The sequence below is a fragment of the Strongylocentrotus purpuratus genome, unplaced genomic scaffold, assembly GCF_000002235.5.
Source record: "Strongylocentrotus purpuratus isolate Spur 01 unplaced genomic scaffold, Spur_5.0 spur5_scaffold_19, whole genome shotgun sequence".
Classification (NCBI taxonomy): Eukaryota; Metazoa; Echinodermata; class Echinoidea; order Camarodonta; family Strongylocentrotidae; genus Strongylocentrotus; species Strongylocentrotus purpuratus.
The window spans coordinates 16,779,298-16,801,451 of record NW_022145604.1 but is presented as its reverse complement, the minus strand read 5'-3'; the positions used below and the strand labels follow the sequence as shown (position 1 = coordinate 16,801,451).

The window sequence follows — 22,154 nt, the reverse complement described above, 5'->3', positions numbered from 1 at the left end:
CAACCAGGAAATAAAGCCTTCTAATTTGCCTACAGCTGATCATGGCATCATGGTTTAAGTTCAAACCTGCCACTTCCTTTGCTCTATACTTCAAAGGAATAGACTGCACAACATCTGGGCTATGTACATGTAACCTCCTCTCCGAAGTAGATCCCTTAGATTGGCTACCAACTTGACAGCTTTCTCCTCATTTTTTACTGACACCAAGCAATCATTGATTTAGAAATTGCATTTGACTGTCTCCTCTGTCTCATGGCTGATGTCTCTTCCATGGTCCTTAGCTGTCTGAAGTAATGTGAAAATATAACATCAAGGGTAATTCTCTGTCTCCGGCCCCAGTGGAGTTGCTGCTTGCTTCACTTGAGTCAGGCTATTGGGGAGCATCTTTTCTTTCTAGAGGAAGGAACTTTGTGTGTTTTCTGGAACAAATTTTCTACAATAATATGGTAAAAGCTATTCTAATTCTATCTAAACATAACAGAATCATTAACATGAAGTATAATAAATGAAACGAATAGTCCATTAACTTGTGCAGACTTATGCACCTTAACACATTCTATCTATCGCAACAAAATTAGTTAATCTTAATCAGCAAGAGCGATTAAGTATGGAATCATTAACAAATTCCTAAGATCAAGAATACAAACAATACGACTAATAATGTCATTTCTATTTGTGTCATTCCAACGATAACACCAAGTTTTGTATGCGATAAAAGCAATAACAAGAAAAAATGTATACATGCTATAAATTCTAGCATTTGATCAACATGAGAATAGAAAGGAAAATTAACAGGAGCGCTCTACAAATGAAAGTTTCCTATGTTTTGAAAGGCCTTCATGCACTTCAAATGAAGCATCAACATAGACTTTAATGTAACTATCAATCGGCTTGCAACGAACACTCACGTTCACGCACCACGTGTCACGTATCACGTTTTGCGCTGTTTCGTAAAATAGGTGACTCTAATTTACGAAGTGTAGGGCCTACTATTCGTTGTTTTCCACGCTGGTAAAACACGAATGATCACGTCTACCAAAACGTGACGTGAGTGTTTAATCAATATTTTTAAAATTGCAAGCGATTGTTACTAAGACTAGTCATGACGTCACCGTAATATGTATGAGATTTGTACACACTGCACTGCGCCTAGCGCCTATCTATCTAGCTACCTTTCTTTCCCTTTATCTCCTCTTTTCCTTTCCTTTCTCTCTTTTTTTCCTTTCTCTCTTTTTTTCCTTTCCTTTCCCTTCCTTCTCTCTGTTTCAGGTTTGCAAGGGGGGGCAAGGCCCTTTCGGCCCCCGATCCACAGGTTGTTGGCGGGATTAATCGCAACTGTAGTTGAAGATGTCACGAAGGATTTCTCCTTTCATTGTCGCAAGAATGTAATAAGTCCTGTCGATTACGTCATGTATAACTAGTGGGCCAACCCATTCTGCTGCAATTTTCTTGGAATTTGCAGTCAAAGAGGAAGAGGTAGGCTTGTAGAGGTAGACAAGCTGACCAATTGAGTAGATTGGAGTCTTGTCTAATTTGTTAGAGATCTTTGTGTTTTGTTTCTCTTGCTGTTTCCTTTGTAATGACAGCATTGTGTGAGATAATTGGTCAAATTTCTTTTTGAGGTGGTCCGCATACTCATCAAATGAAGATGAGAGGCCAGACATGGGGTCGAAAGACAAATTGGATAGATTAGGGGGCTCTCGGCAAAACACAAGCTCATAGGGGCTGTGGTCTCCAAGATGGGGGGAAGAGAAAGAGTTGTATGCATAACATGTGGTCGACACAAATCTAACCCAATCAGTGCCAAATTGGTTTAGGTTCACTTTGAGAAAGTTTGAGAGGGTCTGGATGTGCCTCTCTGTGTGCAAACTCCCATGGTTCTCTACACTGATTACCTTGCGGTCAATGGTCAAAGTCGCGCATAATGCAGTCAGTAGCTTACCTGTCAGGGAAGCTGCTGCGTCAGTAACTAGACATGATGGTGGTCCAAAAATACAAATGACTTTTTGGATAAGTGCCTCGCAAATTGTCTCGGCATCGAGCGATTTTAGAGGGGCACAAATTACAAATCTCGTAATTTCGTCACAGATGACCATCAAATGTCGAAATCCAGTATGTGAGGTCGGCATGGTCTTAAAGTCGAGACTAATGCGGTCAAATGGTCTGTATGAGTCAGGAATACGAGTGTGAAAGGGTCTTAGTCTGTCTGGCTTGCCTTTGAATTGCTGGCAATGCATACAAGCCTTAACGTAATTGTTGATTCTCTCAAACATGTTTGGCATGTAGAAGTTCCGTCTAATAGTCAAATATGTCCGTTGTGTTCCTTGGTGGTTGCTAAGTAACGTGTCATGATGTTGAGATATGATCATATCTGTTAGGGTCTCAGGAATTGCGAGTTGTAGTCTAAAGTCGTCATCTTTAGTGAAGAAAAGTCTGAACAGTATACCGTCACAAAGAATGTACTCTTCTGCCTTTAATTTGACTGTCTTTGAAATGTCATGGGCGAGAAAGTCATAGACAGGTTTAAAGAACGGTGAGGTTTCCTGTTCCGTTTTCAGTTTTCTCATGTTTCAGTTTTCTCATGTCGGTGATCTTGTCTAGTTCATGTTGTTTGGGAACGTGTCTAGCTTTGATGTTGTCTACCTTTGAGGTAAATGGTCTAGAGGGAATGTAGAGGTCAGAGGGTACTTCACGGTAATGGTCATTGTGACTGTCATTGCTTCTGTCAACAAGTCGATGAGTTCTGTAGTGGGAACAGGTGGGGTTTGTCTGGTAGGAGGAATTGTGTATTCCTGGTTCTGTGGAAGGAAAGGACGGTGAACTCCACATGGGTGTATAGGGGGTGTGCCCTGTCTAGTAGGTCTGTGATTGGCTGGTTGTGGCGAGATAGTCCTACATGTAGGTGGCAGTGAGGGGGGTTTGGTCTGTTTTGGCTGGTCAGTTTGTCCTTGTGTTGTGGGATTCGTAGGGGTTTGTTCACACCCGTTAGGTTTCTTGGATTGATATCAGGAATAGGAATACCCATTTTCTTAGCATAGGCACGAGTGACTATGCGGTCAGTCTGTTGGGCTGGGTGTATTTGTTCATGTCAATTAGATCACTCTCGTCAAATAGGCAGCATACAATGGGGACAACCCTGTCAATCTCATCATGGTCGCCAGAAGGGGCTCGAGAAAGAAAATCTGCCAAAACAAGTTCAGTACCCTTTTTGTATCCAATTTGAAAGGAGTATTCAGATAATTTCAAAATCAATTTTTGCAGTCGTGTTGTGCACGGTGCATCTTTTGACTTTAAAATCTGGACAATTGAACTATGGTCAACGAATGCATTGAACTCACATCCTTTAAGCAAATGCTTAAAGGCTGAGATGTTGATCAATAGTCCAAATAGTTCCAGCTCTGTTACGCTGTATCGCTGCCATGCATCGGGCAATACTTTTGAGTAATAACCCATAATGCATTCCTGTCCATTGATAAGTTGTGTCAAGTAAGAGCCGGTAGCAGTCCGAGAAGTGTCACTGTATAATGAGAATTGTCCTGTACTTTGGGGCATGTGTAATACTGGAGGGTTGGTCATTAGCACTTTAACTTTGTTAAAGGCAGTCTCGTGTTCGTCAGTCCAGATGAATTTGCTTTTCTTTCTAGTCAGTTGGTGTAGTGGTTTGAGAACAGATTGTACATGTATATTGGGGAAAAATCCAGCAACATATTTCACTGCTCCCACTAGTCTCCTAACTTGTCTGGGGGTCTTCGGTTTGGGCATGCCATGGATGGCAGCACACCTGTCACGAAGGGGTCAAAAACATGCCTCTCCCACCTTATTGACAGTGATTCGGTGGCCCATATAATCAACATCAGTGCGGAAGAGCTTGCACTTTTTCGGGCTGACTTTCAGTCCGTTGGCAGAGAGGGCCTTTAGTACATCTATCAAGTGGGATCGATGGGAGGTCTTGTCTTGGCTAAATAGTATAATGTCGTCATGATGAGCTATGCAAAATTGCCTAGAATTGGGGATCGAACCCAAAATATCGTCAATTTTTGCCTGAAAGATAGCGGGTGAAACGTTTAAGCCTTGTGCCAAATGTTTGTAAAAGTAATGTTTCCCGCCATGGTATGATGCAATGCCTGTATACTTTTGAGCTGATTTGGATAGGGGGATAAAAATGAAAAGCTGATTTCAAATCAATCACACTAAGGACTTTTGTGTTAGCATTGCCAATTCGTTTGAGGGTTTCCGAAAGTAGGGGGAAGGGATGATTAATTCATTTAACTCTAGAATTGAGATACCGAAAATCAGTAACAACTCTCTTTTCGGAGGTGTTCTTTTTGGAAAGGAGGAGGACAGGTGAGGTGTATGATTGATGTCCTACTTCTAAAATTCCCAATTTGACAAGTTTGGTTAGCTCATATTCTATCCTAGCCTTGTCAGCCTCAGTTGCAAAGTAAGGTCGAAAGGAAAAATGGTTCGTCGTTAGTCAGTGCAATGTCTACTTCGAAGTTCGGGCAACTTGATAGTTCGCCATATAGAGAAAATGCATCTCTATTCTGCATGAGAATACGAACGATTGCCTGTCTTTCTTTCAGAGACAGAATACTCCCAGTCAAGTCAATATGTTTCTGTATTATCTCGTCTTCTGTCATATTGACGATGGGGTCACTAGGGTCAAGGTGGGGATACGCCTTAAGGTTGTCATGCCTGACTGAGTCTCTATGAACATTATCTTGTCCAGTGTACATGTTGTCCTTCAAGTTCAGAGTCATGTTTAAGCAGTGCATAGGGAGTTCTTGTGTTGCGTTAACAAGTTTGGTTGTATCTAAGAAAGCAATGGGTCTACCCTTAGAAAAGGTCATGTGCCTGTCAGTCAAGTTTGTCACCAGGACCTGAGTCCTTCCTTTATGTAGGGAAACAATACTTGTAGTGGGGCAATGTCGAGATAGGTATTTGTTAGCTGTCAGTACAATCTCTGAGTTACGCAAGTGAGCTGGGGTCTTACCTTGCAGAGTTGGGAGTGTCGAGTTACCTGGGGCAACTGTCACTGTAGTTGGAGGTGCAAAAGAAATATTCTTGGACTTGATCTTGAACCTATATTCCTGAAGTGAAGTGTTCCATCCAAATCAGAAAGGGTGTTGGTTCCCAAGAAAATCTACACCAACAAGGCTGCTTGCAATGAGTGATGTGATTTCGAATTTGTGACCCTGAATAACTAGTTGAAATTTCACTGCTCTATCCGCAATCAAAAATTGTCCGTTACCCAATTTGAATCGAACAGGGGCTACTTCGGTTGGTACAAGTTTAGATAGAGAGGGGGATGATTCCACGAATCGCCCGGAAATGATTGATTTAGATGCACCACTGTCAAATAGTACTAGTGCAGTCCTCCTATCTGGTAGACGTCCCTTTGTAAAGTTTCTCTCTGTCAGTTTTAAGTCTACTTCTTCAACTCCTAAATAAGTCGAAGTCATATCATTGTCAGGCCTATACTTAGACGTAGTCCGGGAGAAAGAACAATGAGCGCTATCGGCTCTCTCCCTTCTTAGAAATCCTGGGGGCGTTGTTGGTATTGTGGTTGTTGTGATTGCCGAGGATGGTGGGAATGTCGAGGTTGTTGTTGTTGTTGGTGATAGTATGGTTGGTCGTTATTGTAGGCAGGTCCGTAATAATTGTGTGGGGGAGGTGGTGGCGGTCGAGCCATATTTCTCAATCTTTTCCTACATTCCCGCCAAACGTGGCCTGGAATCTGGCAATAGTTACAAATGAGTCGTGCGGGGAGTCGTGGTCGTGATTGTTGTCGTCCGTTTCGTCTATTGTCTTGGCGATAGGGGCTCCTACCTCGTCTGTCATAGCTGTCATTTGTGCGTCTGTCGCGGCTCTGATCGTATTGTCTATCACGACTAGCGCTGCGATCAGCGCTTCGTTGTCGTGGAGTTGACGGTTGTCGACGTTGATCTCGTCCTCGATCATGTCGATTGTCGTCAGTCATGGTGGTCATTTTCAGAGAGTTGATTTGCTCTCTGATGTCGTCAATCTCTGACTGGGCAGAGAAAGTCAGTTCTTTGGCCTTAGTTGGGTTTGTCTTAAGTTCCAAAAACAGCTGCGCTTTCGCGGCGATGTCATCAGCGGTCAACGTGTTGAGGTTCGTTGTGGATGCCGACATCAGTATAGTCGCGCGGCATTCGTCCGGCAGTGCGTCAAGTAGTCGATGGCTTATTTGCGCTTCCGCGTATCCTATACGCGCTGCGGCCTGTCGAAGTCGTTGGAGGAACGCTTCCACGCTCTCCTCCGTAGTCATCGTCATAGTCGTGAAGTCTCGCGCATGAGTGTAAGATGATTTAGCGGGACTAAACCGTCTTACAAACGAACTTCGCAGGTCATTGAAGTCGTTAAAAGTTAGTCCATCTATCCAAAGTCGTGCTTGACCCTGGAGAGTCTGTTTAAATAGTTTTAGAATGGTCGTCAAGTTTCCAGTGTCGTCGATGTCAATGTCTTGGGCATCAAGATAGTCCGTAAAAGTCATGAAATGAGCGGTCACTTCATCACGGTCAATTTGGGTTCCAGAGAATCGAGTCGGTAAAAAGTCAGTTTGACGGAGGTTGTGTTGAGTAGTGGGAGTCGTTTGTGTAGACGTCATGGTTATTGATTAATGTAATTAATGCAGTCAATGGTCAACGAAATCAATACGAATCACAAACAAAATGATTAAGATGTATCGAGATAAAATAGCATACTAGGTATATCTACCAAATTATTTAAATGTAAACAACGCAAAATAAACGAAAAACTACATTTAGTCTCCTGTACTCACACGCTCTCATTCGCTAGTGGAACAATAAAAGAAATGGTTTCACTTACCAACCAGCAATGAAAGGGATTCCGAATGGGAAACAAATTGATTAAATGTCCTTCCGTAGTATTTTAGCAATAGTATTGCAAGAAAAAAAAGGTAAAGCAAGAAAGAAGTATAGAAAGAAAGAAAAAAAAAGTATAGCAAGAAAAAATTATAGGAAAAAAAATTAAGTGTCAATCAATTAAAGATTTTTTTTTTCCTTCTTCTTTCTTCACGCAATACATAATTTTGTACTTATATGATGCTTTGTATAGTAATAGTGAATATGACATTTTTTTTCAATCTTCATATTTTCTTTTAGAGTTACAAATAACTTGCATTAAACTTGGATGTATTGCTGGATTGGCATAGCTTAGCTCTTTTGACATTAACAAATTGTTAAAATGATGTTTATATGTTATTTATTCAAAGTGTTTGTTTTTATACTTCAACTTAAGGTGCACTTGGCAGAGACTTTTAGTATATTCTCATCCTTCATTACTCAGTTAATGACTCACAGATTACATCAATAACAATCTTTATGGAAAAGCCTGCCAGACCGACCAAGCCAGCTTTTATTCGAATTGTATCTTTTTGAACAATCATGAACAATCTTTGTTATTATATCATTTTGAACATCAAAATAATTTCAATTTTTTAACTCATTCTTGATTTTGAAAATATCAAGTGTAAATATTGTTAACATTGCATAATTTCAATCTCAATCGTCAACGTTCACACCTCAATATATACTGACATTGTATAGAATAAAATATTAATTTTGATCCCTAACCTGCATGGGGCTTTGCATTTTTTCCCCACGCCCGGACCGATTCCCTAGGTTGAAAAAACCAGAGATAAACTAAATAAGGCAAATGCTCTGGAAAAACCTAATGGCAAATCGTCCCAATAAAAATAATCTATTTGAATCTCTAAACCTCCTACAAAAACAAACACCAAACTATTGTTCTGTATTAAAATTTCCACTTGAAATTTGTGTCGTGTATCTAGTGTCTGACAAAGCTAGAATGGCTACCACGCCCATTTCCCTCTCTTATTATGCCTTTCTGAACATTCCTTTCCTTCTCAATACAATAACTTACACCTGCCTAAGTTATTCAAACCATCCCGCTTCGCGGAATCGTGGCGTCTCGCCACTCCCATTACGTAATCATTAAACGGATCCGCATATACAACACTTTCCTGCTATACGTTGTACCGCAGGAAAATACAAGTATATTCTCATCCTTCATTACTCAGTTAATGACTCACAGATTACATCAATAACAATCTTTATGGAAAAGCCTGCCAGACCGACCTAGATGTAAAAAAGAACGGGTGCATTTCCTTGTAGCACACTGAACAATTTAACAAAAAAATATTTAACAATCTATTCCAATTTAATCCGTCTCAAGATTTAAATGATCATCTTTCTTGAATATCCTTTTTGTCGAATATCCCTTTCTGATTATTTAACAAAACATAATCACTTAACCGTTATTTGCAGAAAAAATGTATTACATGAATTCATATAACGATTACTCTTTCCTTTCTTTCATTACTCTTCTTTAATAAAAAAAAACATATTGTCGGACATTATATCTGTTTTTCCAAGACAATTCATACTCCACATTCAAAATAAACACGTTTCCTATGATGGAAAACATTCATAATATGCCTAAAGCATTAAGGATTTTGTCACCTCAAGTTTATTATCTAATGTATCTACAACATATCCATCCTTCGCTTTATCTGTCTTCCAACGACCATGTATTTTCCACAATCTGTCTTTAGTTGATGTATTAGCAACCATAGTGGCTCCACCTGCCCTCAGTGAATGCAATCCGAGATTTGCATCCCCACATACTTCTTTCAACAAAGAAATTACCCTCTCTCTAGCTGTCGTGTAACTTAAAGGTTTGTCTTTCCTTATAAGCGCACTAACTCCTTTAGACCTGTATGCCGGTTTAAAGAAAAAATGATTGGAATCTAAATTAGAAATCCGAGCCACATTGATATACTTCTTTACCATTTTGACCGGACAAGCTTCTGTCACACCGGCACTAATGACTACACTTTTACCTTGTCTATACTGATCTGTCTTACTCTTAGCAATATTAAGAGAAATATAATCATCATAAATTGACACATCATTACACTTCAAAGATCTTGCTTCATCATATCTAAGAAACCCCGTGAAACACAAAATTAATAATGTTAAGTCTCTGAGCAAAATTGCGTCCTCTGTATGAACATGCTTCTTACATAGCTCTTTAACTTGATCTGAAGTAACTGGATCTTTCTTGTTTACTTTTTTCTTGCATTGCCGTTTGGCAGATTCCAACAAATTCTTTACAAAACAATTGTCTTTGGGATCCCTGAACCCTCTAAGACTATGAGCCCACTTAATGGCGTATACAGCACCTTCTATGACACTCGATGAATGTCCTTTGTCAATAAGATGAGTCACATATAGGGCGACGTGAATAGATTCAGCTGGAAGAGAATTCCCTCCTTCTGCACTGATGAATAGATCCCATCGGTTAAATGCTGCGAAATACTTCTTGTTTGTGTTTTCGCTTCTCGATTTAATGATATGCGATGACATCTGTTCTGCCAGTTGGATGAACTTTGATGACGTAACTTGAGCTCGCTTCATCTCTTCCTTAACGGCGGTCCTTACACCTAGTGCTGTATGAAAAAATTAAAAACAAATCAAAATGCAATTTCCATTGCAACCATACCGAACCTGTATCTCTGATTACCAAAAATACCGTTATTTCCTCTTCCTTTCTTCGTTATGCCAGAATCAAAAAATTCAACTTCCCTAATAAAGTGCACAAACTCCCCATTATGGCTTATTTTGGGCCAAAAAGGCGCAGATTTCCAAACTGGTACAATGAGAGTACCTTGCGCTTTTTCCTTCATTATTTTTACTATAGTCTGTCCGACTAGTCTTGGTGGCGGCACCCACCAATTTCTGCCTTCCTTCCAACTTTGGCTGAAAGCATCAATACGGTTTGTTTGGCTACACCACCATCTGGAGTTGAATTTTGTACATTTAGCATTGTACTCGTTAGCAAATCTATCGATATCATATGGACCCCATTTCGAATCCAAGTATCCGAATATCTCATCTGTGATATACCAATCATCACTATCTCCTCTCCTACTTAAATTATCAGCTTTGCAATTTGTTTCTCTCCTTATCCATACTGGATCTACAGTAATATTGCTAGATTCACATTTATTATGAATACTGATAGCCTGTTCTTGCAATTCACTCTTCTTACTGCCCTTCTTTAGTATAGACACAACATTCTTATTGTCTGTGTTCAACTGAACATTCTGCCCCTTCAGTTCTCTTTCAAATGAAAACAAAGTTCGTTTCATGGCTTCTAATTCTCTCCAAGTGGAGCTCTTAACGGCTTCTACGTTTGACCAACTGCCCACAAGCTCTAAATCTTCTTTCTCGGCTACAAATCCGCCGAAACCTGTTTCAGAAGCATCGAACATGGTATATGCGACAAACGGCAACCTCTTTATCTCTATCCCGTTTATTCTTTCAACATGGTGCAACCAGAATTTCAATTCGTCTTTTGCTTCTCTTCCGACCTTTATCGGTGCCTGCCAACTGGCCTTCGTGTTCAGACTGTTACAAATATTCCTTGTTCTTATTTGAACTATTTGACCCATTGCGGTGTGCATTGAGCTAATTTGACCTGCTACTCTAGCCAATTCCTTCACATGCACTATGTCGTTATTACTTTGCATCCTGTCTAATAGATTCTCTATGTTCTTCTTCAACTTCCCCTCTCTGTCTCGTTGTGGGATTCCAATTGCATTTTTCCTCCGCTATTAGAAAACCCAACTGTTTTAACTCTTCCCTGATCTGTCTGCTTAGTGTAATAGCAGACATCCTATCTTTGCAAATTACCAAGCCATCATCCAAATACATAATCACATTATTTCCCTGCGATCTCCAATGAGCAATTACAGGTCTTGTCAATTTTGTGAAAATATAACCTGCTGTGGAAATACCAAATGGTAGAACATTGAATATGAAATATCTTTTTTGATCTTCGTAATCCCAAGAGAAACCTAGATAGGTTCTGTGTTCTCTGAATATCTCAACATGATGGTAAGCAGATTTCAAGTCAAAAGTGAACATATAATCATCTTCTTCTATCATTTCCTTTGCTATATCCTCACCTTCATATCTTACCTTTTGCTTAAAAAGATGTGGATTTATGTTTCTACAATCCAGAACTAATCTCGGTTTTTCTTTGTTTCCTGCAACTGTCAGTGGATTTATTACTTCAGGTTTTTGGAAAACTTCAGTAACACATCCTTTCCTTGTTAGATTCTGTATTTCCTTTCCTACAAATTCTGCATTTTGAATAGCAGACCTATTATTCTTACTTTCGGTTTTCTTGGGGCGAGTTATGAATGGTATTTTATACCCTTCAGAAATGATATCCAATATGAATTCGTTAGTTCCGATTTCTTTCCATTTATCTTTTGCCGATTTAAGCCTTCCAACCGGAGTAACAACTTTGCAATTCTTTTCAGAATTTATCCTTGACTCTGTGGAGTCATTCTTGTCTGCAAATGCATTCCTCTTATAAACCTTCATATCATTCAACTGAATATCAAATGAATTTTTACTTATCTTTTCATTTCTTGCTTCTCTGCTTGATGCCAGCTCCCTGCATTCGAACCTCCAATGCCCGAATTTACCACAGGCGAAGCATGCTCCCGTTTTCCTCTTGAAATCCCATCCCTCTGTCTTGGAGCTAGGATTTGACCATGGCCTTGAAGACTGCTGAGATGCTGGTTGACGATCTGTTGGATAGGGACGTATCTGGTTGCGTGAAGCCTTCGAGGCGCTTGATTCATCTTGCGTTTCGCTCTGGCCTCCGCCTTCCAGATTCTTTTCTCGTCGTCCGAATCCCGAGCGAGGCTATTGGTTTCATATTCAGAAACTGTAAGCCATCCGAAAGGTGATTGATCAGCAAGCTTGATGATTTTCTGCCTATGCTCTAAAATGTCTTTACCTTCGGCGATTTTGTTCTGTGCTGCCGTAGAAGCTCTGCTCAAATCTGCGTCTTTCTTCAGCAAAGATTCTGCTTCAGACAACTTCTGATAAACCTTGGTATTGCTCTTGTACTGCTCCTCGTTTCCCTTCTTTTTAAACTTGTACGTCGTGTTGGTTATTTCCTCCATCTTTGATAGCTGTACTTCGCTCATAGCCATTTGTGAATCGTTTATGTCCTTCTGGAAATGATTAAGCTTATCTGAAACAAGCGTTTCTAATTTATCCAGTAATGTATTCTGTGAATCCCTCACTTCGCCGCGGACAAGCTCGGCAATGTCCATCGGCTCCATCGTATAATAGCTGTCGCTCCTGGCTCGGTCCCCGTAGTCGTGTCGTGTATCTAGTGTCTGACAAAGCTAGAATGGCTACCACGCCCATTTCCCTCTCTTATTATGCCTTTCTGAACATTCCTTTCCTTCTCAATACAATAACTTACACCTGCCTAAGTTATTCAAACCATCCCGCTTCGCGGAATCGTGGCGTCTCGCCACTCCCATTACGTAATCATTAAACGGATCCGCATATACAACATTTTCCTGCTATACGTTGTAGCGCAGGAAAATACAATTCCTGTTTAAAATGAAAACATACCTTAAAACTGTACCTCATGAATATTAATGGTCTTCGATCATTCTCCTCTCTTTCTACTTTTCATTTTCTACTCTTTTTTTTCTAAACCAATCTTTAGTATATTCTCTATAAATTATAATCAACTTTTCTTTCTTTCAATTCAATACTTTCATTTAAGGATGGGTTTGCTATTAAGCCAGGGCCTAGATTGTTAGTTGTGATATGGCTACAATGTAGTTTTAACCTTGGGCTAGCAGATTCATGTTGATATAGTATGATGGGGGGGTTGAGTGTCTGGGTTTTCTTCATGAAAAATGTTTGTATAAAAGAAAGTGGCCTCAAAAAAGGATGGGTGGGTGGGGATGCTAAACATGATTTTTGATTTTTGATTTTTCGCCTTATTTGTTTACAACCAGAAAAAAGAGCCTTCTAATTTGCCTACAGAAATACAACTCCACCCCCCCCCCCCCCTCCCCCACTGATATTCCCCCTTTCTCCTTTTTATTTTCTAATGAGCAAGATTGACAGCTTGACCCTCTCATTTATACTCATTCACCCATTTTCATGAATGAACACTAATTGTTATGCCTCCGCCACCGAAGGTGGTGCCGGAGGCATCATGTTTTCGGGTTGTCCATCCGTACGTCCGTACGCCTGTTCCGTTTGACCGTTATCACAATATCTCAAGAACCATTTAAGATTTAAACTTAAGACTCGGGAATAGTATTTATCAGCATAGGAAGACGATCTGATTAGATTTTGGAGTATGTAGGTCAAAGGTCACAGGTCACAGAGGTCAACTTATGAAATTCCTTGTATTGAGTTTGTTAGCGCGATATCTCAAGAACCATTTGAGATTTAAACTTCAAACTTAAGGATAGTATGTATCACCATAGGAAGACGATCTGATTAGATTTTGGAGCACGTATGTCAAAGGTCAAGGGTCACAGAGGTCAACTTATGAAATTCCATACATTGAGATTGTTATCATGATATCTCAAGAACCACTGGAGATTTAAACTTCAAACTTAGTGATAGTGTGTATCACTATAGGAAAACAATCTGATTACATTTTGGAGCACGTAGGTCAAAGGTCAAGGGTCATAGAGGTCAACTTATGAAATTCCATACATTGAGATTGTTATCATGATCTCAAGAACCACTGGAGATGTAAAAACTTCAAACTTAAGGATAGTATGTATCACCATAGGAAGACGATCTGATTAGATTTTGGAGCACGTATGTCAAAGGTCAAGGGTCACAGAGGTCAACTTATGAAATTCCATACATTGAGATCGTTATCGCGATATATCTCAAGAACCACTGGAGAATTTTCACTTCAAACTTAATGATAGTATGTATCACCATATCATAATATCTCAAGAACCACTGGAGCTTTAAACTTCAAACTTAATGATAGTGTGTATCACCATAGGAAGACAATCTGATTAGATTTTGGAGCACGTAGGTCAAAGGTCAAGGGTCACAGAGGTCAACTTATGAAATTCCATACATTGAGATCGTTATCGCGATATATCTCAAGAACCACTGGAGAATTTTCACTTCAAACTTAATGATAGTATGTATCACCATATCATAATATCTCAAGAACCACTGGAGCTTTAAACTTCAAACTTAATGATAGTGTGTATCACCATAGGAAGACAATCTGATTAGATTTTGGAGCACGTAGGTCAAAGGTCAAGGGTCACAGAGGTCAACTTATGAAATTCCATACATTGAGATTGTTATCATGATATCTCAAGAACCACTGGAGATTTAAACTCCAAACTTGATGATAGTACATGTATGTATCACCATAGGAAGACAATCTGATTAGATTTTGGAGCACGTAGGTCACAGGTCAAGGGTCACAGAGGTCAACTTATGAAATTCCATACATTGAGATCGTTATCGCGATATCTCAAGAACCACTGGAGAATTTTCACTTCAAACTTAATGATAGTATGTATTACCATAGGAAGACGATCTGTTTAGATTTTGGAGCACGTAGGTCAAGGGTCACAGAGGTCAACTTGTGAAATTCCATGTCTTCAGCTCGTTATCGCGATATCTCAAGAACCATTTGAGATTTTAAACTTCAAACTTAAGGATAGTATATATATCACTATAGGAAAACGATCAGATTAGATTTTGGAGTACATGTATGTCAAAGGTCATAGAGGTCAACTTGAAAAATTCAGACTACATGTATAGGACTTGTCATGATATGTCAAGAACCACTTGAAATATGTTCCGTTACTTAACCCGTACTTAACTGGGCTATTTTGAGCACCTCCCTGACTGGGGGGGGGGGGGGAGGGGCCGATTGCCTCGAAATTTGGCACGCGTCTTGAGAAATTGCGCAAAAGAAGAGACCTCACTATTATTTTGCTGAAAATTGCTTATTTTATCAATTATGCTAATTTATGCAATTGCATAAAGGAAGAGACCTCACTATAATTTTGCTGAAAATTACTTATTTTATCAATTATGCTAATTTATGCAAATCAAATTCATTAAAATTGCTTTATGGTGGAGGCATCATTTTCGACTGCGCGCAGTCAAAATTCCATCTAGTTTGTAATGGATTTATCCCAGTGAAATGGATTCTATTTTAACTTTTTTAGTATAATTTACTGAGGAACAACAAAAATAATTTCTTGTCCTCCCAGGGAAAAGGAAAAATTTACATGAGTAGGCCTATAATTGTGCTTCTGTTTAGAAAATTAAAACATCAAGTGTTTTCAGTTATACTGTGAAAAACAATTCCACACACAGAATGTCATGTTTTGTTGACAGTGCACTTTAATAAAATTTAATTGTACTGTAGAAATCAATGAAAGCTTTTCACAAAAGGTCCTTTTGAATTAAGAGTTGCAAAAACTTTTACCTGTTTTCTATATCAGCTCATTTTTTATATTAGAAATAAAATTATTTTGAATATTCATAGAAATCAATAAGTTTAATTTACAAACTCCAAGTTTCATAAAATCGGTTACATCAGCTCATTTTTATTCATGTATACAAATGTGAATGAAACTGCCTAATTTGCATACCCCTTGATATGACGTCATATTTTTATGACATCATTATAGCTCGCTCTTGCGCAACATATGCCAGCCTGTTTATCATTTTGTGTGATACGATCAATTGTATTGCGTGATAGTGCAGTCAAATTTCATTAGAATTAGGACCAATCAAACATTGTTTGGTCTTGCCTGTGGAACACCGCATTCGTGTGGAACTATTAGTGGATAATCTGACTTCTTTTATGAGGAACAAAGTGTATATTTATGATATGAAAGATGATATTGTGCCCGGTTTGTTCATGATTTGACACGTGTGGTTATAATGAACAATCAAAGATCTAGCTTATACAGGATGTATATACTGGTACTGTGCATTAAATGTGCCTCGTGCACGTGCATTGAATGCAAGTACAAAAATTTACAGGAAGTAAAGGAAAACTTGTGTTGACATTGACTTATTATAATATTCTGTGATAGAGCTCCACCCCCCCCCCCCCCCTATCAAAAATGGGTCAAGATTAGACTGGGAATCTATTGTTGAGGTGACATTACACTTTTTGCAAATGAATTATAAAGTTCTGCTTTGATGCTATTTCGGAGGGGTTCTATTTTAGTTGATATAGAGTGACTCCCAGATAACAATACGACGTTACGCCAACGTGGGGCCAATGTAAGCTGTTACGTTGGTCCAACGTCGCCAACATGATGTTGGGCCCACGGCTTTCTTGCCGGCGGGCCAACGTTGGCCCGACAGTGACAAAATGACATTAAGCCAACATCGGGCCAACGTTATGCCGACCCCTATCCGACCATATGTGCCGATGTCCTCCCGACATTGAACCAACGTTATGCCAACCTCTTTTCCACCGTATGCCGACATCTTTCCGACATTGGACCAACGTCGTCCCAACCCTTTTTTAACCATGTGCCGACGTATGACCAACGTTATGCCAACCCCTATCCCACCATGTGCCGACGTTGTTCCGACATTGGATAAACATTATGCCAACCCTTATCCCACCATGTGCCGACGTCTCCTCGACATTGGCCCAACGTTATACCAACCCCTTTTCAACCATGTGCCAACGTCTCCACGACGTAGGGCCAACGTTATTCCAACCCCTATCCCACCATGTGCCGACGTAGTTCCGACATTGGACCAACGTTATGCCAACCCCTATCCCACCATGTGCCGACGTCGTGGGCTGTTACGTTGCGCCACCGTCGCCAATGTGATGTTGGGCCAACAGCTTTCTTGCCGGCGGGCCAACGTTGGCTTGACAGTGACGAAATGACATTAAGCCAACATCGGGCCAACGTCCCCCCGACGTATGACCAACGTCATGTCAACCCCTATCCCACCATATGCCGACATAGGACAAACGTAATGCCAACCCCTTTTCCACCATGTGCCGACGTCTCCCTGACGTAGGACCAACGTAATGCCAACCCCTTTTACACTATGTGCCGACGTCTCCCCGACGTTGTCCTAACATAATGCCAACCCTTTTCCCACCAAGTGCCGACCCCTCCTCCACCATGTGCCAATGCTAGACCAACGTAATGCCAACCTCTTCTCCACCATTTGCCGACGTAGAAGCAACGTTATGCCAACCCGTATCCCACCATGTGCCGACGTTGTACCTCCCCTTTCCAGTTCATGCCAACATCCTTCTGACATTACCAACACTAACTCAAAAACATATTCACACCAACATCAGTCGTCCGTTCATAAGAACATCGTCAAGATCATACTACATCGGACATGTACAATCATTCAAACACATGCATCACAACGTGACAAGGAAAAGCCAAGTAGTTTAAGATTGGATTAAATAAATAAACAGAGCAAAATCCACAAAATGAAGATAGTAACAATTTCATCAAAATTAGACTGAATTTGAGAAAAGTTCATTATAGAACTCGACTATAGATCCCTCTGGAAGATATGTATAATAACAATATTGAAGCAAGAGGGACATGTTATTTTAATTTCATCATGTCTATTATCTTGTACATTTTAATCACTATCAAAACTTGATAACAACTTATTTGTCCCATTTTAATGAAAAGTTCACCATCTTGCTTCTTAGAATTTGCTCTGAATACATCCCCTCCCTCCAAAACAAAAGAACAAGGAAAATAAACTGATTTTGTGATAAAACATACTTTATTTTATGTGTAATAAACAAACTGTTGTAAATGTGAATACAATTATTGTACATCTTTCTTTTGTATTTTCGTTTGAATTCGAAAAAGATGTAAACATAGTTTCAAGTTCAAGGTACCTCAATGTGTCACAATATAGGCCTACTATCAATGAATGCTAGGACGATAGGAGCTGTTATAAAATGAATTGTCGCTTACACGTAACACAACATAACATACTGAAATTCATTGTACGAATATAATAAACAATCCTCACAACTTCCCGAGTAAAACAAAACAAACTTTCTGGCAGACGAACACGATTGCTTATGACAAGATTCCTCTACATATGTACAGCACAAAAATATAAAGAAATTAATAAAGTGTCCACCATTTGCATACCAAGAACTAGGCAATTAATGTAAACAATGTTCCATAAAAAATAAAAAATAAAATTCAGAGAAATTGCCAACATTTTTTATGCTTAGGCATTTCAGAGATGCTGATACATTTCGTCGCCATATCTATTGTTAACACATCTACAAACTGTTTTTTTTAGGAGGGATAGTATACATTGCTTGAATGTGTGAAGTAAAGCAATCGCTAAATGTTTATATAACAAGAGAGGAAATTTGAAAGTGAAGTAAGAAAGAGCAGAGCTTGTAAAGGGAAAAACACAAGTTTCTTCACTCTGATATACCACTTTCAATATTTCTTTAAATTGAGAAGAAGGTAGTACGAAAAACATTCAGTCACTTAGATATATGAAACATTTTTTTCTTACCTTTGAAATTCTTTATAGCATGCATTTAGTTGACACGTTATACAGGCATTCAAATCAATTATGACCTTCTTCGACTCATAGCTCTCTTTTTAAAATTGGGCCATTAGTGAAATTTCACCACAATAAATAACAAGTAAAGATGCATAGCACACTATTTAATAACAAAAGTTATTGTTTATGTTTGTGTACAAAACATAATGCCTGCAGAGCTGGCTAGCAAGCACCGTAGCTTGCCTAAGCGGAGATCGTTCTTGATATAACATCACTAATCCTTTGGTCAATCATTCCGAGGAACTCTGAGAATTGTAAGGGGCGGGGTCCACCATTAGACGAGCAACTTGGAGAGGTTTTCAAAAAATTATAAAAAATATAAGGAGGCATTTATTTATGAAACAATTGTTATTATGTTGCTTTAAAAGGGTCTTGATACAAGACATAAAAGTTTTAATTTCCTGAGGCAATGGACCTTTAAAGAATGGGTTAGTCGGAATCAAAATCTTGTCTAGCTTGTGGTGGTACAACTTCGACATCTGCGGCAAAAAAAGAAGAAGAAAGAAACCAAACAAGATTTAAAAGCAGATCATGGAAACATCACCTTGAAATAGTACGGATATTAATCAAATAGTACGGCATTCAAGGGAAGTAGTCCTGAGTGGCACATCCTCCCTAGTTTTGATGAAATTTCATGGATAGAAGTACTTTGTCATGAAAATAACTTCGTTCAAACTTTAGAGCGAATGACCCAGACGTATGGAAATTAGAAAGGAATGGATTTCTTTTATTTTTGTCTTGTTTAATTAGAATAGCATCAAACACTCTTCTTAACAAAGGAAATATACATTTGAGGTAAAATGGCAGTAATATTCTTCAATAGAAAGAACCAATTGATAGTATCTGTTTGCTCAGTGTTGAGATGCTTGATTGATAACAGTTTAAAGCCCCTCTTAAGTGTTGGATCCCAAAATTAGCCAAAGAATAGATGGCACAATCTCACTTAAATGGTATGATGTAAAAGAGGATGTCATTAACACCCGGACACTTCTGCAAATAGAATATTGCCCTAACAAATGTGTTTGAAGTAGAATATGGATGAAAGAATACAAAATTTGCGTTTTCTGCATACAACACAAAACCCTTAGTTAGTAAGTTTGTATTCTTTCTAATTTTTAGGACAAATGTTTGAAGAAGAGTGGCATTTTCTTTCACATCATTATAACATTGAAGTGAAATGTGAAGCTCCCAATACTTTTTTTTTGTATTTATGTAAGCTCCCAATACTTGAGAGAGCTCGAGGGGCTTCAAAGTAGAAACAAAAACACAAAGCTATATCGTTAGTTGCTTATACAAGAAACAAATCAATTGACTGTGTTTTGTTTTTTGTGGCACCCTGCATTCAGAATTGTTTCCAAAAAAATACTGCTATAAGCAGTATTTCATGATTTGTTGTTGTTGAATAGTTTTGTAAGTGATCACAATGCAGTTTCTCAATATAATCAGGAAAAAGATACTAGCATCCGTTAGCAGCTATGTCCTACACAAACGTACATTAATCCAGTACATTTGTACTTTGTGTGCAGGGCACAACTATAACGAATACTAAGAAGTGCTATCCTGTCTACATGTATAACTAAATACAAAATGAATACAATGCCAAATGACATACCCATATTTCTGAATGTTGAGGTCAATGGGGTCGTTGGGGTCGACAGTGTTCTGGAGGTTGATGGGGTCGATGTCGAAGGGGTCCTTGGTGCTGTTGATGCTGTTCTGGATGATCGAGGTAGGGGTAGCTGGATCTGAACGGGTAGAGGAATCTGGAATTTGTTGTGAAGTTGACGATATGAAATGCAGGATTTAATATTTAAATTTCAGAATTGTAGGGATTATGGGAGAAAAAAGTATTGGGATTTGGAAGAGCTATATAGAATTGAATGTATTAGTAAAGAACGTCAGAATTTTAAAAATAAATAATTAGAATATTTACCTTCAGTTCAAATTATAGCAATTTAATATACATGTGCATAAACAATAAAAACTAATTTGAAAATGAGAATAAAAATGCAGCAATAATCAAATTTGAATTTGGAATTTGAGATTGTGAATGAAAATTATGGGATCGATCAGTGTTACCCCCGCCCCCAATAGTTTTTCCTATTTACTATTTGATCAAATTGAGGTTCTTGGCCAATTGCGACTTTAAATGATTGCAAATGCCAAAATGAGGGTAATTCCCACCAGCTACCTCTTTCACATCACACTCACAATCCACTAAATGTGTTGATACAAAGTTCTTGCATATTTTGGCAGACTTGGACGCTGCAACATGATGCATCAATACATCACCTAGGTCTAACTCTAGGTCAGGAACATATTAACATTTATCACGGCAAACACCCAATGCATCTGATGCCGACACTTCGGCCCCCATCATAGCCATCATAGCCATCATATAGCCATCACTCACACTTCAATTGCACGCAGCGGGTGTGCATGCTAAGCGTACGCCGAGCGGTACTCGTACTCACTTCCACTTTCATTTGGACAGGGAATTATCAATGATTACTTTAACAATTTCTCATGCTATTTCCCTCGCTTTGTGACGGGGAGTTCTCACACTATACAATTTATCAGTTTCACGCGACATGCTCACAAAAATAACGTTGAAAGAGAAAGAAAATCATTCATTTACCATGCAGTGTTGATACTCCCCGGCAACTGATCCAGACAAATGGACAGGATATGGCTGACGTACGTTGCAATTGCAAGAGCACATGGGCATGCGCACGCATGCAATTTTTTTTACCCGGATGTAGCGGTACTAGGTCGTATTTGCTACGTTGGCCCAACGTCATATAGCCAACCAATATATACATGCACTATTTATCAGTAAAGATGGAGACGATATAGACCAACGTTAAGCCAAGGTTGGCCCAACGTCGCGTATATTAGCCAACATATCAACCATTTCTCAGTAAAATTTGAAACGATGGACCAACATTGAGCCAACGTTAATAGCCAAACGTCAAATAGCCAATTAACAGCCACAATTTATCAGTAATAATTGAGACGATGGACCAACGTTCAGCCAACATTGGCCCAACATCGAATGGCCAGCCAAAAGCCAACATTTAAAATTTAAAATTGAGACGATGGACCAACGTTCAGCCGACGTTAGCCCAACGTCGAATAGCCAACCAATAGCCAACATTTATCAGTGATAATTGAGACGATGGACCAACATTTAACCAACAATAGCCCAACGTCGAATAGCCAACCAAAAGCCACCATTTATCAGTGAAAATGGCGACAATGGACCAACGTTCAGCCAACATTGGCCCAACGTCGAATAGCCAACTAATAGCCACCATTTATCAGTAAAAATGGTGACAATGGACCAACGTTCAGCCAACATTGGCCCAACGTCGAATAGCCAACTAATAGCCACCATTTATCAGTAAAAATGGTGACAATGGACCAACGTTCAGCCAACATTGGCCCAACGTCGAATAGCCAACCAATAGCCACCATGTATCAATGAAAATGGCGACAATGGACCAACATTCAGCCAACATTGGCCCAACGTCGAATAGCCAACTAATAGCCACCATTTATCAGTAAAAATGGTGACAATGGACCAACGTTCAGCCAACATTGGCCCAACGTCGAATAGCCAACCAAAAGCCAACATTTATCAGTGAA

At 39.3% G+C, this 22,154-nt stretch overlaps 2 protein-coding genes across 2 annotated transcripts; both read right to left on the bottom strand.

The window, feature by feature from the left end:
• Positions 1-7,361: 7,361 nt before the first annotated feature.
• Positions 7,362-11,696, bottom strand: LOC115926071. Its single transcript, XM_030990436.1, has 2 exons — positions 11,496-11,696; positions 7,362-9,511 (listed from the first exon to the last, which is right to left on the bottom strand). Exon 2 carries the CDS (start codon positions 9,480-9,482, stop codon positions 8,502-8,504), a length of 981 nt encoding a protein of 326 aa, XP_030846296.1. The 5' UTR covers positions 9,483-9,511; positions 11,496-11,696; the 3' UTR covers positions 7,362-8,501.
• Positions 11,697-17,948: 6,252 nt separating this feature from the next.
• Positions 17,949-21,590, bottom strand: LOC115926070. The gene is made up of 3 exons (XM_030990435.1): positions 21,145-21,590; positions 20,119-20,269; positions 17,949-18,985 (listed from the first exon to the last, which is right to left on the bottom strand). Exons 1-3 carry the CDS (start codon positions 21,326-21,328, stop codon positions 18,958-18,960), a joined length of 363 nt encoding a protein of 120 aa, XP_030846295.1. The 5' UTR covers positions 21,329-21,590; the 3' UTR covers positions 17,949-18,957.
• Between the last annotated feature and the right edge of the window lie 564 nt (positions 21,591-22,154).

Bases quoted from the DNA above. Each gene is read 5' to 3' on its own strand.
- LOC115926070 (XM_030990435.1), bottom strand. From the start codon at position 21,328: ATGTATATATTGGTTGGCTATATGACGTTGGGCCAACGTAGCAAATAC. The intron at 20,270-21,144 runs GTAAATGAATGA...AACAAATTCCAG, and splicing joins GGGAGTATCAACACTGCATG to ATTCCTCTACCCGTTCAGAT. The intron at 18,986-20,118 runs GTATGTCATTTG...TTTTTGCCGCAG, and splicing joins CTCAACATTCAGAAATATGG to ATGTCGAAGTTGTACCACCA.
- LOC115926071 (XM_030990436.1), bottom strand. From the start codon at position 9,482: ATGAAGCGAGCTCAAGTTACGTCATCAAAGTTCATCCAACTGGCAGAA.